Genomic DNA, 11634 nt, shown 5'->3' with positions numbered 1-11634 from the left:
TCTATATTTTACACAAAAGTTTTGGATTTTTAGATATATTTTCTTTTTATTTAGTCAGCCAGTTATGTCTGCCTGTCTATACTGAAGAAATAATACAGACATATTTAGAAGAACGCAAAAAAGTAATTTGGCAAAAAATGTCAATATTAGTAACCCATTTTTTAATAGGATTTAATTATTTATGGTCAGTGCGCACGATAATTACAAAAGGACTTAAACGTTTTTTTCCTTCTTATAAATATGTAAATGAGTGCATACAAATATCATCTGTTTGATAATTTGCTTCTGTATACCCTAAAATCTACTTTTAAATACTTTTAGCTTTAATCCAACTATTTTTTTAAAGAACTTTAATAAAAAAACTTCAGAGGTGTCAAGGGACACCCGGATGGAACGAAGTTCCTTTCGATTAATTAGTGAAGGAATTGTAATTTTTTTTTTTAAGTTATAATAATAAATTACGGTATTATGAAGAAGAAAAAAACAATACTATCAACTAAATTATTATTGTTCAAACGCTATCTCGAGAAACTGTACTCATTACGCGGACCAATCGGATACGAGCAATGTCACGCGATAAGCGCCTACACGTTGATTGGTCAGAATGACGGATTTAAAAAGTGTCGTGACAACTTTTCGTAAGAATTTTTTCCGTCTAGCCCCCTTTCACAACGCGCGATAAGGAACTTCGTTCCAAAACTACTATTAGTCAAAAAAAGGCTGCCAAAGATAACTAATACCTTGTTAACTGCAGTGCAAAAAGTCTGTAGTTTGTAAAATAGTTCCCAGATTTGCGGTTTGTCCACTCATATCTATATCATGACATTATTTATATACATTTATTTAAACTGATGTAAAAAACTGTTATTTCGGTACAACGAGGAATTTCTAACTATACATATATAATAATATGTATATAACTATGTATAGGTATTTTTCGGCGATGTCGTAGAGACGGGCTCTGGACAAACTAGCAAGAGACCTGACGTCGTACTGCCCTTTCCGAATTCTATCTCAACAAAAGAATCGGAGGTCCAGGAGGAAAAGCAACATTTTCTGTGTATCCAAAGTGTTGGTTCCACTTCAGAGCCCCAACATGTGCCTTAATGATTTTGCGACCAACCATTCGACCAATTATAAAGCAGATTAGCTAAATTTTTTTAAATATTTTATGAGTTGTTTAATGTAAACATTATTACTTGTCGATTTCGGCTGCACCAACCAGATGATTTACACAATTTAAGCAATAACAAAAATTTAACATTCTCTTTAGTAAAGTGACTACCTACTTTATTGCATCATTGAGCAAAATGTTGTAGTAGCTAAAAATATAAATTCATTTTCAGGAAACGTTGAAGTAAAACATTTCTCTTTGTTCGGATTTAGAATGTAAGCATTTTCAATCTGCTTGAATTGTATTAAGAAAAGTATAACAAAGAATACGATATAATGCAATTAATTAGTGAGTTGGTAATATAAGTGAGGGTCAAGCAAGAAAAAGATCACTGGTTTTATCTAAGTAAGTACTTAAGAGCTGCACAAAGATATTGAGTTTTTGTCTTTATTCGTTCGAATAACGCGAACCAATTATAACTTGTAAGTAATCCTCTTATCTGAAACTCTGCGAGTCGACGGTAGGCGCCACTCTGAATATAATTCACTTTATCCATATTCAATATCAGATCGTGAGACGGCGAGCAAATAGACCGATTCAAGTGAGAATTATTATTGGATAAAGCCCGCTTCTTTCTTCCATGTCTATTTTCACTGTTCATTCGGGCGTGATAATTTACGTGTTGTATTCGATATTGCGCAGCGACTCTTCCCTATTTATTACAGTTTAATAATGACATTGTTTATTTCTTGTGTAAATATATTACTTTCTGAATACGTATCTCTAGTTTAATTATACAAGTTTATTTTAAACAGCATGTATTTGCATGTAGTTGCTGTTTATTTTATCATGGGAATTTGGTGTTATTTGAAACAACAATTGAACTAAGTTTTGTATTTATTTCAAAGTAAAAAGCGAATTTTGATTGCACTAGTTCAGGAACATATACATCTAAGGACATAATTAAAAAAAAAACAAATTCGACAAATTACATACTTATTTGTTAAAGACGCGACACCGATGCGTCTGTTTGATCCGGCGCTCGATGTGAATCCGACGTGACTGGAATGCAGTCTGTAAATCAGTTTGGTCGTTTAACAGCAATCACACTCAAGAAATATATATTTTTTCCTTAAAATCTGCTCTGGTACTTAATTTGCAAAATTGCTTTTGTCTAAAAAGTTACTCACCACAGTTATTCTTTGTTAATCTTCATAAAATTCCTCTTAAGTAATTTATTTGCGATTAGCTTGCCTCAGCATATTAAAGTACGAATAAGCGGACGTCATTTTCTGTAATAATTATATTGAGTTTTATTTATGTGTTACAACATTAACAATGGGTCGACAAAAACATCATAAATATGAATACAGGTGAAACGTCAACCAAACGGTTGCTTAGTTTAAAAATTATGGTTATAGCAATCTTTACGTTCGAGAATTAACAATTCATATTAAATTTGGACAAGAAAAAAATATTTTACTGCGTTTGTATATTATGACTTACAATATTATTTTATAAATCATTTGAATACAAACAATGGATTTCAAAATGGAAGATAATAATTTACAGTGGCGCTATTCATCTATTTGTTTTTTTTTTATGAATGAGAGATTACTGGTGGCCCGGAGGCCTTTCTAGTTTCACCGGCACAGGTTGGCGAGCAAAGGCTCGTGAGGGGTGGGATTTGCTAACAGCTGCCCGAGCGCCTCCAAAGGAGACCTAACCACCCAAGAGTAGCTGCTTCACGGATGAATCTACTACCGGATCGGAATCGCGACCTGTTGAGAAGATCCGGCGAGGATCTCAGTGTGCAGTGTCTATAAAGACGCATTATCAGTAATAGGGATTGACGATTATGAAAACTATTCAGAATTGTTAATAATGTAATGTTTTTATTTTTGAAATCAACACGAGTTACATCCATTATGAATATCTAATCATACTTAAGATTCTTCAAAAGTTATTGAAGTAATAATTGCATATTTTTATTGAACGCAATAAAAAGGAAAGGTATTATGATTCGAATGTTTTATCAGTTTTCTTTGTGACGTAATAATAATAGAGGTAACCTTCCTATAACACGGATTATATATTGCGTTTCCACTTTAACACGAAAAAATTATAATTCACAAACCCTGTTTCTTATAACACAGTAGGTACTTTTACAACATGATAACGAGATTTTTGTTTAAAATTATATAGAAAATAACATTAGTCACTATGAACACACAATATATGGGAATAACAAAAAAATTACTGCTTCTTTTTTATATATAATATACTCGCACATATAAGCATTGTCGAGAAGTTTCATTCAGAAAAATGCCCTTGTAGGCAGACGAGCACATGGCCCACCTGAAGGTGAGTGGTTACCGTCGCCCATGGACTTCAGCAATGCCAGGGGCAAAGCCAAGCCGCTGCCTACGGAAAGATCCCCTTTTTATAGAACAGTTTCACACAACATGGGACTTTTTTTTTTTTATTGCTTAGATTGATGGACGAGCTCACAGACCACCTGGTGTTAGGTGGTTACTGGACCCCATAGACATCTACAACGTAAATGTGCCACCCACCTTGAGATATAAGTTCTAAGGTCTCAGTATAGTTACAACGGCTACCCCACCCTTCGAACCGAAACGCATTACTGCTTCACGGCGGAAATAGGCGGGGTGGTGGTACCTACCCGTGCGGACTCCCAAGAAGTCCTACCACCAGTGTTAACTTTGCAGGAACGTATCTACCGTGTTATAGGAGCAGGAGCAACTAGATACATTTGCAAGAGATTGGCAGAGGCATCAAAACGTCTTCTTCGTTGAGCTCCAAGTTGGAAGTGAAGGTAGTGTGCATTACTTAAAGGACCAGGAGAGGGAACTCTAGTAGCGGCATGATAGTCCTAATGCCGAGCCGTTTTAATATAATGTATATTGTATGCTAATAAGAAGGATGGACGTGTGAAAATTTCATCACCTGCAGTTTCACATTGCCATTCATTTAGATCTAGTGCAAACATTAGTGAACAATTAAAATTTGTTAAAAAAATATCTTACCCTGGAAAAAGTTTGAATACAAATATCTTCGAAACCTGCTGCTCGTAAAGGTAGGGGTCTTAGGGATCTTTGCATGATCAGAACTATGTACGGTCTGATAGCCTTATCCGCATTCCAGAACGGAGTGTTCCAACAAGCGTCGCATATTGAACGCACCTGAAAAACGTTATAATATATTTTTGTTAATTTTTTCTTGCTTAGACGATTGAATAAGCTCACGCCCAACCTAAAAGGTTACGCGAGCCCATAGATATTGTGACAGCTGCGTGATGTTAAATCAATTGATTGTAATATATAAAGTTGTATTGCTTGCTTAGGATACTTTGACTTATAATAGTAAGACGGTACTTAAAGTCTTGACAAACTAGAAGTAGTTGTATTGTTTTGGTAATATTAAAAACAGATAATCTTTTATATTAGAAAACCAGCCGTTGCGGTTTCATCGGAATTCATGTGGGTCCTAAAAGAGATGCTTCTGTCGAGTATCAATGATCGGGACTGAACGGCAATATTAGAATATCTCGGTAAAGGTCGAACATCCGCATTAATAATTTTGGTAACAAACCAATACATAACGTTTAAATATAAATCGTATTTATTGTACGAGGTATTCCTAGCGACTGCGCACAGGAAGGCTTCTTAACTACACCATGGTTGTACTTCCTACAAGGTAAACTATGGAAAGACGAGAGAAACCGCTGGATGAAACGGCGTAGGGCTGGTCATTGTGGTGAACCTTGGGTAAAAAATATGTTCAGCAATGAACCTCTGTAGGCTGATGACAAGAAAATAGATACACAATACATTCCACCATTTATTGTCTATATCCGACTGTTAAAGTAGGTCTAAAATATATTGTGATTGAATAACCGTATTAATACAACTGATTTTACCTTTATTGTTAAGAACGTGCACAAATGACTAGGGATGTAATGCATTACAATCGTGCCGACACAGAGTAAAATGAGAACTACGTTTAGTTCCCCTTCAGCCAGTTTCTGAAACGGTAGTAAAAGTGCTTTTAAATTGTGATCCTCAACTAAAAGACATATGAACAAATTTTTCACATTCAATTGCTTTAAGCTTGGATTTTCTACGGAGCTATGACGATGCCAGAAATATATACCAGATGAGGACAATTACACACAGATCTCGAAAACCAAATTTTTTCGCGAAGGAATGTTTCTTTATATATTGTATCTAATGTACATTAAATTTATATTTTACAGAATACTCCTTTAATTTCGTATCTGCTACAAAGTTCTAAATTACCACGGAATGGTAATATGAAATAAAGTTAACAATTTGTACTGTTTCCTGCAATAAAGATTAAATAATAAAGATAAAAGATACTGTTTTCGAACTAGAATCAAAGTCCCCGCCTACGTGATGCAGGATTTTATCTTGAGTGTTGGGTCTGGGCGTAACAATTATCGTACACTTCGACCCTTGGGACTCCTTATTCTATTCCCCTGGGCTTTACTCCTGATCTTTAAGCACCTCCTCTTTAGTAGAAGGCGACCAATTGATTCAGGTACAGAAACAGCTTAGATGAGTTTTTTTTTTTAAATAATCCGACTTTAAATTTTAATACGCTCTATGAAAATTGTGGTATTGAACAAACCTCAGTAGCACAATATGCAGTAAGACAAACTACTGGACCGCAGCATTTTTGCTCAAAAAGCAGCAACTTTTTGTAAACTTGTGAGTAATCTTCCATTAGACTGCAATATGTAAATAACCTGTTTTATAATATTAATAACTGTGACCACGGCATCGCCCGCAAAAAAAATGCAATTTTTAATTAAAATTTATAACCCATAAGACGATTCAAAAAGCTCAATACGTAAGATAGTTTAAGGAACATATATATACAAACAGATAATAGATTTCATATCAATTCGACCTATGATTCAAAAGATAACCTATCTGCACCTATCTGTTACTAAGGTAACTGTTTTCGGAGTGGTCATGTCGCCCTTTATGTGTGTGCAAAATTTCATATTTATTCGGCTAACGGCTCTCTACATAACCATACTCGTATACATTATTTTATTAACTTCGAGATATCAAATAAGCTTACGAATGGCATGGACGGCGGTAAAGCGTACTGTGAGTTCACACAGGTTGACACCAATATCCTATATAATGCAAAAAAATGGGTTACGGTGTAAGACTTCCACCTTATATTTGCATGGGCTCCTATAATAGCGTAATAATAGATGGTTCTTGAGTTCGTTTACAAATTAACACCAAAAAGAAATAATCAATAATAATTAAGATAGTAAATTAATATAAAAATTAGCGTAGTACAAAAGATTATCTGAAAATAAATTTTACCTGTACATCGATTGATGCTGTCTTACTATATCCCTCATTCGATGTTTAATCAGATTTAAAAAATAAGACCTCTGTGTTTCATTTGTAGGAGGATAAATATCTCTTAAAAGATCTTGAAGGTTCCATATTATAATATCCGCCTTTGATGTTATTTGCCTCACCCACACTATTTGTGTTTGTATCATAACTAAATATACAAATAAAAATATAGAAATTGTTATGTTTAAAGTAAATCTTTTTTAAGGAACACATGCAATTTTTATCAAGAAGCCCGTACTTTACATGTTTTATGTTGTATAAAGTTTGTTAAAAGTATACAAGATTTTTTTTTTACTAATATTACAAAATATTTTTGCACAATATGTAAATGAACATTTAAAGTTGAAAAATGAACATTACTGCATCTAAAAAAATCAAATTAGGTGCCTTCAGTAAACCAGGCTATACTTACAAATATAATTATAAGCGTATGCCAAAGTACAGATGTTTGAAAACGTAAAAGCAATTTCATAAATTGGGGTATCACCAAAATCTACGCCGTGAATATAAAATGGGAATAGCAGAGGTCTCTTGTTGCCGTTTCTTGATTCGTTTGTTAGTAAGTAGTATAACAGTGACCCGAAAGCAGATATAATCATGCCAACAGGAATGCTAAAAGTAAATATTACCGAAAATAGGGAAATTTTCCATGTTACCAGCTGTAGACCGAAGAATCGTTCTCTGTAAAATACTAATATAAATCACTATGCGTTAGAAGTAAGTAATACTATTTTAATATTTACATACACATAATTGGTATTTTAATGTGGTTCCCAAAACTTTAGCTTCTTTAATGTTCTTAATATATATAAGGTCTTACCTATACTTCTTGCCATTTGTGAATATATATTTGAAGTCTTCTTTCATAGAGTTCAATAAATTTTCGTAGTGCACAACATTTATTTTAGTACATGACAAGATCAATAACTTATAACTCAACACAATACAATAGGTTCCAGCTTCAGTTATGTGTGGTATTTCCATTTTGTGTATTCCATGGCATAAAGATATTAACATCAATGTGTTTGCTATAGCTCCAATTGTGAAAAGAATTATATTTTGATTGCAGTACCTGTAAAAGTCCATAACTGAAAATTACAATTATCGGAAAATTCAAGTAACAATAAAATTGGTTTATAACATTTTTATACCCATTTCTATTGATTTTTTACACAAATGTTATTTCTTACACGATGACATACTCGTAAACCATGGCATTTAAAGGGAAAGCTTAGTGTTTATACATACATATCATAGAGTGAGTATAAAATTATTGTGATTGAAATTCATACTTATTTTTAGAGGAATCCACATCTACGACTCTAAATTGTTTCAATATAAAATAAAAAGTTTTATGGTAGTCCAAAGGATTCAGAAATTCTGAAGAAATATCATAATTTGATTTATTATAAATACTTTTTATCTTTTCAAACATTTTGTGTTGTCTCAAAACGTCTAAACACCAAAGAAAGTTGTACTAATGTGCTAATAGTAAAGGGTCTAGTATTGATGGAAGTCTTTTATTATAAAATTACTTCTTCTATAATTTGAAACGTTACAATGATAGTCAAATTGGTGCATTTAGATTGCCTACAGCAATGTCATGATAAAATTATTTAGGAAATAAAATTGCCTTTAGTTTTCGAAGAATATTTTTCTCAAAACCTTTTTTATAGGTATATTCCTGTAGAGTTTCCGTTTTACAATACTGGCCATTTGAAATGTAATTTGGCAATAATTTGAATACTTCTAACATTAATACTTTGATCTATAAACTGAGCCTCGTGGCCGCCCGAAAACCAAAGTCAACAACGATAAATTAAAAGCCATAGTGGAAGCTGACGATACACAATCTACCGCTGAGTTAGTAACAGCTTTCAACGTTAGTATCAAAGCAATATTGGTCCATTTGCCTCAAATTCGGAAGGTAAAAATGCCGCACGGACTATACGCTTGCCAGTTCGACAAACGCATTAAGGTTTGCCTTGCATTGCTTAACCGCCATGGAAATGAGAAGACCAAACACAATCACAGGATAGAGCTCTTTCGCTCCGCTAACGCCTCCAGGTAAAATGGTGATTCGTATAATTAAGTACCATCAGCTGCAACCCGTTGATATCGAGTATCAAAGCCACGGTGGTTGAATACGACCTCAGATCTTACTTATTCCAGAGAGTACTATGCGTTTTCCCGAGGTATCTGTGTAGCGTAGCCACGACGCTAATCCAGTATATGGCTCGCTTCAAAAATTCTCGTAGCTGAGTAATGTAAAAAAAGCACACAGTAAACTAAGCATAATTACTTTTAAATTAAGTAATTTATAAAATTACTTTCTTATTTCATCCGCATTAAAATCTCTGACGAGGCCCCGGCTATTCATTATGCAAACAACAGTTAACAATAATTTAATTTCAATTACTTTATGATTCTCGATAGAAGACCGCGGTAGAGTTCATAAGAAATTATTAATGTTTGAACAAAACTTTGAGGGTCTGCGGTTTGCCTACTTCGTAGAAGTTGTCCTGACTTGTTTCAAAATAATCTATTGAAATTTTCGGTAAAATGTAACAAAGATTCAACTTTCCTATTTTACATAAAACTAAAAATATCATCACGTACTTGCGTTATGATTTCAACCATGTCACCTTCTCTTTTAATCATTATCAACATTTGAACCGTACACAATTGTTTTCATAGATCATTACAATAATTAAATTGATTAATATAAATTTATTTGCGATGAAAATCATTTTACAGTTTCATTCATGTGAATCGAGCTTTCCAACGTGTTTTTTGCATGAAAGTTTTTTTACCAATTTACTTTACGGGTTTACCTATAAAGGATCGCTGTTAATAAGACTTGGTTAAATAATTATAATTAATATTGTGCTGTTATTTTAAAATCGGAAATGCTCTATACATGTAACGTTGAAAATGATAATTAAATATAATGAAAGCCGTAAATGAGTCTTTCAAATTGAATTGGCTCTGACAAAGACTAACGTGGCCAAAAAATTCGTAGATTTTACACCGGCTACAATACTTAATGAAGTATTTTGTCACTGCCAGTAAAAATTTGCTGAAATGTCCCTCTTTTATTAAGAGCCGTCGACATTTTCTGGGCAATAATTCCGAGCTCCATTTACCGTATTACTTAGTATTTTGCTTGACTGCCCCGGGGCTTTCGATCTATAGTACTGAAAGTCGACCTTGTACGTGTTTTAATACAGGTGCTTTATTTATTTATTTATTGTCCATGGCAAAATGGCTCATGTCCCACCTGACATGCAACGATCACCAGGAATGGGAATCATCAGATCAAACTGCTACTGGAAGGGTGTTCAAATCGGAATGCATATTGGCATCGCAGTAGCGAGGAACTGGATAGTGACAAGTTTTTTTATTTTTCATTTATTGCGTAGACGGAGGGACAAGCTCATGGCCCACATGGTTTAAAGTGGTTACCGGAATCTATAGACATCAACAATATAAATGCCGCCACCCACCTTGGGCCATGGGTCCTAAAGTCTTACCTTACCCTTCAAGCTGAAACGCATTACTAATTTACGGCAGAAATAGGCAGAATAGTGGTATCTCAAGCATACGTTCCGGCACCTATAAGAGGCAGTCTCCCCCCAGGGGAAGGTCAAGAGGCAACCTGAGGGACTCGAGGCCACGCGGCGTGGTACAACCATTCTAAGGCGTCACTCAGTAGTGACATCATAAAAGCGACCGGTTGGTGGTATATCGTGTCCCGACCTGGAAGACTAGTTTCAACCCAGCGGGATATCGCGGGACACTAGTGGCACCACTTGAGTGGCACCACTCGATGAGCCGCTGTACCGAGACGGCTGACGTTCTAGAGCCCTTGTTTCGCCTCAACGACTTTGTCGGTCGGGCGTGTTTGGAATAGGCCGTGCGTCTGGTTGCAGTGTTGACTACGGTAGCCCCCTTACGTTCTGACCTTGCGGGGATCGGACGCTTGGGCGAGATTGCAGAGAAGTTGTTTAGTGGGCAGGGCCCTAAATACCATCCTTGGGCCCGCGGTCCGTTCTCAGCATCTGCGGATCCTCCAGTCTCACATACCCACGTGCCTCCTAGGCATAGGGAGCTCGTAGGAGGTTCGGCCCCCGGCCCAGAAAAAAAGGGTGGTGGCACCTACCTATGCAGACTCACAAGACGTCCTTCAACCAGTAATTACGCTCATTAAAATTTATTTGGCTTTCATTTGTATTACACAATGCTATTCCTTTACCGTGGAAGTCAGTCGTGAACATTTCTTATGTACGTATTTAATTAGAACAATTGTTACCTGCGGAATTCTAACACCGCCACAGTTGCATTACTTGATACGAATGCATCGGTTGTCTTAACCTTTGGGCCACGACAGCTTCAACGTCTACCGGCACGGTCTCATACATACTGTACCGTCAGTAGATCACACAAAAACTAGTGAGTTAAACAGACAAAATGTAGGAATAAAAAGCGTAAGCAGCAGTAGCTCAAATCGTTCTTGATCGTTCGTTATCGACTTTAATTCATAATTAAGTACTAGATGATAACCGAGCTTTGCTCTTTTTTTTTTTGATAACGCCATCTTGTTGTGTCTTTAAAGCGGTTAGTTGCCCTCAATTAAGAAAAATTAGTATTATTATTCGCCAATAGATGTCGGGAAGAGTTGATTATTGAAAACACGAATAAAACAACATTTTCTGAAAATAAATCGTAGCTAGATCGATTTATCGCCCTGGAAATCCCCTGTGTACTAAATTTTATGAAAATCGTTGGAGCCGTTTCCGAGATTCAGATTATATACATATATACAAGAATTGCTCGTTTAAAGTTAAAAGATTCATTCCCATGTACAGCTATCAAATATACTAATAATGGGCTTTTACGAATCACAATCACGAATCAACGAAATGACTCGTTTCGTACCAGATATTGTATGCATCACATTTTAAAAGAGATATCCAAAATGTATTTTCCAATGTGGATACTAAGTTTTAATTCAATTCACCGATCATTTACACTCAATCCGCTTAATACAAAGTTATATCAACTAAAACAAATTGTCTTTGTGTTACACTT

At 35.1% G+C, this 11634-nt stretch overlaps 1 protein-coding gene across 2 annotated transcripts; it reads right to left on the bottom strand.

The window, feature by feature from the left end:
- Positions 1 to 2034: 2034 nt before the first annotated feature.
- On the bottom strand, positions 2035 to 8010 carry LOC114239753 (odorant receptor 49a). 2 transcript variants are annotated; one of them, XM_028170118.2, is made up of 9 exons: positions 7836 to 8010; positions 7364 to 7615; positions 6956 to 7224; positions 6505 to 6691; positions 5789 to 5888; positions 5058 to 5162; positions 4165 to 4320; positions 2305 to 2406; positions 2035 to 2188 (listed from the first exon to the last, which is right to left on the bottom strand). In XM_028170118.2, exons 1-8 carry the CDS (start codon positions 7976 to 7978, stop codon positions 2350 to 2352), a joined length of 1269 nt encoding a protein of 422 aa, XP_028025919.2. In that variant the 5' UTR covers positions 7979 to 8010; the 3' UTR covers positions 2035 to 2188; positions 2305 to 2349. The 2 variants fall into 2 exon arrangements, with proteins under 2 accessions (XP_028025919.2, XP_028025920.2); XM_028170119.2 differs by having other exon boundaries at positions 6956 to 7155.
- Positions 8011 to 11634: the final 3624 nt, after the last annotated feature.

This window comes from Bombyx mandarina, chromosome 09 (assembly GCF_030267445.1).
Source record: "Bombyx mandarina strain Sakado chromosome 09, ASM3026744v2".
Lineage (NCBI taxonomy): Eukaryota > Metazoa > Arthropoda > Insecta > Lepidoptera > Bombycidae > Bombyx > Bombyx mandarina.
Note: the sequence above shows the minus strand (reverse complement) of the source record. Positions and strands in the feature narration are given on the sequence as shown.

Bases quoted from the DNA above. Each gene is read 5' to 3' on its own strand.
- LOC114239753 (XM_028170118.2), bottom strand. From the start codon at position 7,978: ATGTTTGAAAAGATAAAAAGTATTTATAATAAATCAAATTATGATATT. The intron at 5,163-5,788 runs GTTTGTTCAATA...CTACCGTTTCAG, and splicing joins CTGCATATTGTGCTACTGAG to AAACTGGCTGAAGGGGAACT. The intron at 2,407-4,164 runs GTAAGATATTTT...TAATTATTACAG, and splicing joins GTATTCAAACTTTTTCCAGG to AAAATGACGTCCGCTTATTC.